This window comes from Gadus macrocephalus, chromosome 15 (assembly GCF_031168955.1).
Source record: "Gadus macrocephalus chromosome 15, ASM3116895v1".
Classification (NCBI taxonomy): Eukaryota; Metazoa; Chordata; class Actinopteri; order Gadiformes; family Gadidae; genus Gadus; species Gadus macrocephalus.
In genome coordinates, this window is record NC_082396.1 from 15,714,784 (window position 1) to 15,718,483 (window position 3,700).

Sequence of the window (3,700 nt, forward strand, 5' to 3'; positions counted from 1 at the left end):
GTTTTTGAATAAATTCTGAGTTCTTTCCTGCATTGGGTCTGCGTTTGAGTCCCTTCCTGCAATTCTTAACACAGGCTGGACAAAAGCACCAAACATGCCCTGCTGCCCCCTCCCCCGAACTCCCCCTCCCCCACAGACTCTCCCCCACCCTCTGGTGATAAATAATGTTTGAGATATGGCACGACATGTGAAAACTATGGTGAATGGATCTAAAATGTATCAGATGTAATTCGTTTTTAATATAATTACACCCTGTCTGTGGACAGAAATGGGCCGAATTCTGAAAAATGGGCCCGAATTCTGAAAAATACCCTTAAATATTAAATAGGGAGGGGGGAGGGGTGGCTCCTAGGCTAAAAGTGACTACCAAGCCCTAAGGAAGCCTCATGCAAAATTTGGTGCTTTTGTCCGCCCGGTAACGGTAATGTCGAAAATACTCGTTAAGCCACCTGACTATTAGGAGAAGTGCCTTTGGCCAGGCAATTGACCCTTCGCTAAGCCACGCCCAAAAACCGCCCTAGGCCAATCGTAGTTTAGCAACGGTAACTAAGCGCGGAGGACCTGACAAACTTTTGGGCCAAGTGAAGATGCCGAAGCACTGTGCCTATGGGTTGTGCAAAACGGACAGCCGATACCCAAAGAGTTTGGAGGGTGGTGTTGTTTTTTTTCCATTCCCGAAACCCAAAACTCAATACGAGAAATGCCGTGAGTGGATCAAAAAGTGTGGGAGGCCCCAATCGCAGATGAATGTCTCGACGATAACCAAGAACACTTACATTTGCTCCAAGGTAAGAACAAGCTAAAGTTATCAAGTTATCAAGTGAGCTAAATCATCTCAGTATTGCTTGAATATAATTACGGTCCTTTGTTCACAATGCATATATTTTAACGTAAAAAGAGACTGATAAGATACTGTTGAATGTATTTTGGCACTTTTAAGTGTCCAACATGACGACAAGCTAATGTAATAAGGTGACCAGACAGTCCCCGTTTTTCGCTTACAAAGATTAAAACATTACACTGTTTTGCAGGTGTTTACATGTCTGAACTGATAATGTCCCCGGATTTTATCTCAGAAATATGGTCACCTCATAATGTAATTAAGCTAGCGGATAGTTAACTCATCTCAGTATTGCTTGCAAATTATTACGGTTCTTTGTTTAGAATGCGTACATTTTAACGTAAAATGAAATGATAAGAGACAAGATGCAGGCTCGCTTTGACATACTGTTCAATATATTTTAGCATTTTGTTAATGGACAGCCGACACACGACTTCCCCAATCCCATTGCTGCTCTCCCGGGGTCAGTTCGTACGCGGGAGCATCAGGGGGGTTGCCGGAGGTCTCCACGGAAAAGGTACGCGAACTTACAGGTTCACTAGTCACTTATGAGACGCTCTCACATCTGTTTAAAACTATGTTCTTTATTAGGTAGTGAAATTATTACACAATACAGCATGCATAAGTTCATATGAAATGTATTTATTAATTATTGAAAGAAAATGATCATAACCTCAAGAAAACAACTGTGTAATCAAGTAACTAAACTAAACCTGTGTTCAACTGATTGTTTACAGAATCAGGTGTGACCAGCCGGAAACGAACACCTCATTCTCCACCGAGGACACATCACTACAGTGTGACTTGACCAACAACAGCGGTAAATTTAAATGGGGAGGAAGAAACTAAAGAAAAACAAATCTAGATTGTTTTTAATGTTACACCACTTTTCCACATCAAAATGTATCCTCTGTAAATGGTAGTCCTCCTCACACATCACAAAAAAGTCACACCAAGGCATGCCTGTAAGTCCCAGCTGCCCTATTATCTGATAGTAGTAGGCGTGGGTCTCCTTTAACCTTTGACTACCATCTGACTGTTTTTGGAGATAGGGACAGTCTTGGCAGCTGCTCTTTGATGGACATTTTATTTCAAGAAGGCCAAAGTTTGTACCATCTTTGACCCTCCTATCTGGGGATGTGGGCTGTGCTGGCAGAGGGAAATCTGGGAAGTTATATGAAGTAGATGAAGTAGATGATGGTCCTGGAGGGTCAATGAGAGGAAGCTGTAAAACATAAGAAAATAATAAACATTAATCATTTCTCTTTATTTTTGTCATTAACAGAAGATCTCGACAACCAAGAGGAACTGAGTCTGCAACCAAGCCGTGAAGCCAACCAAGAGGAATTGAGAACTCTTCAGGATGCATTAACTGCACAAAAGCAGGAGATAATTAGTCTGAGGGTTAAGCTTGAGGCAAAGGACAGGGAACTCCACCTTCAGAAGTGCACAGACTTAAACCCTGAGATATTGAACATAAGCCATGTGCCTGATTATTTCCAATACTGAACAGGTTTTACCTATGACCAGTTTAATGTCTTGTGTAATTTGTTTTCCATTCCAACTGACCCAGATGCACCACAAACACACATTCCACTGACATATAAAAAGATTGATAATGAGATCTCAAAACTTACGCTGCGCAGTCAATTGTTACTGATACTGATGAAATTTAGACAAAATTGGGACCACAAAGATTTGGCATTCCGCTTCAAGATTCGTTTACAAAGTGTCAGCACTTTGATAAACTCCTGGGTGGACTATATGTTTGAAATTCTAGGGAAATTGTCTGTTTGGCCACACAGGGACGTTATTTCAGAGAATATGCCAGCTAAATTTAAGGAACAATTTCCGAACACCTTTGCCATTCTAGATGGCACAAAACTTAAAATTGAGAAACCTAGTTCACTAGTGTTGCAGAGTCAGACTTACTCCACCTACAAGTCTACAAACACCCTTAAGTCTCTGGTGGCATGTGATCCACGAGGTGCCCTCATTTATGTGTCTGCCCTCTTCACTGGATCCATTTCAGACAAGGAAATATTCAATAGGAGCAACATCATTGATGTTTTGAAGGGGTGTGTTCAGTGTGGCTACCTAAATGTAGGAGATGGATTGATGGTTGATAAGGGTTTCCTAATAGAGAAAGAAGTTGAGGAGATTGGCTTGAAACTTAACATTCCACCTTTTGCAAGAGCAAACAGACAGATGCCACATGCAGATGTTGATCTGACAAAAAAAATAGCCAAGCACAGGGTCCATGTTGAAAGAGCTATTGCGAAGATAAAAAAAATTAAAATTGTGTCAGGCAGAATCCCCATTTCTCGGCTTGGGAACATAAATCAAATATGGTATGTTGTCAGTATGTTGTCTAACTTCCAGCCACACATCATCAAATATTAAGGTTTGTGTGGAGAACAGCTAGGGGGTCATGATGAAAAATAAAGAATATATACTGTACTATACACTGCCTCATCTCATTCATTTACCTGATGGCTTAGACCACTTCCTAGTGAGTATTTCTCTCCTCCTACAGTTATGTGAATAGGGGGCCTGTTCACCAAGTAGCTGATAGGTGTTCCTGTCTGCCTTTTGAGAAGCGCAATTTTCTCCTCTGTAACTGAGACGGTCCTGAAAAACAATTCCCTATCAATGCAACGGTAGGGCTTTCATGTGCAGAAGTCTGTTGTGCATCCTACTTGGAAACCTTAGATCCCTAATGTTCAACGTACCTGCTTCCTGAATAGCGACAATCAATTGGCCGCCGCTTACAACTTTCGGTAGCTTTAGCCACAACTACAGTTGAAATTGGCACAGCCCTGATCTTGCTACCCCTTGGCTTGTGCCACTGCTGAGGTA

The 3,700-nt window shown here is 41.6% G+C and overlaps 1 protein-coding gene across 1 annotated transcript; it reads left to right on the forward strand.

The window, feature by feature from the left end:
- Positions 1–486: 486 nt before the first annotated feature.
- On the forward strand, positions 487–2,356 carry LOC132473488 (uncharacterized). Its single transcript, XM_060073652.1, has 4 exons — positions 487–788; positions 1,246–1,358; positions 1,579–1,661; positions 2,127–2,356. Exons 1-4 carry the CDS (start codon positions 588–590, stop codon positions 2,348–2,350), a joined length of 621 nt encoding a protein of 206 aa, XP_059929635.1. The 5' UTR covers positions 487–587; the 3' UTR covers positions 2,351–2,356.
- Positions 2,357–3,700: the final 1,344 nt, after the last annotated feature.

What these genes read in the sequence shown, in the direction of transcription:
- LOC132473488 (XM_060073652.1), top strand. Translation starts at nt 588, where the DNA reads ATGCCGAAGCACTGTGCCTATGGGTTGTGCAAAACGGACAGCCGATAC. An exon ending in CGGAGGTCTCCACGGAAAAG is followed by an intron (nt 1,359 to 1,578) that starts GTACGCGAACTT and finishes GATTGTTTACAG; the next exon opens with AATCAGGTGTGACCAGCCGG. An exon ending in TGACTTGACCAACAACAGCG is followed by an intron (nt 1,662 to 2,126) that starts GTAAATTTAAAT and finishes TGTCATTAACAG; the next exon opens with AAGATCTCGACAACCAAGAG.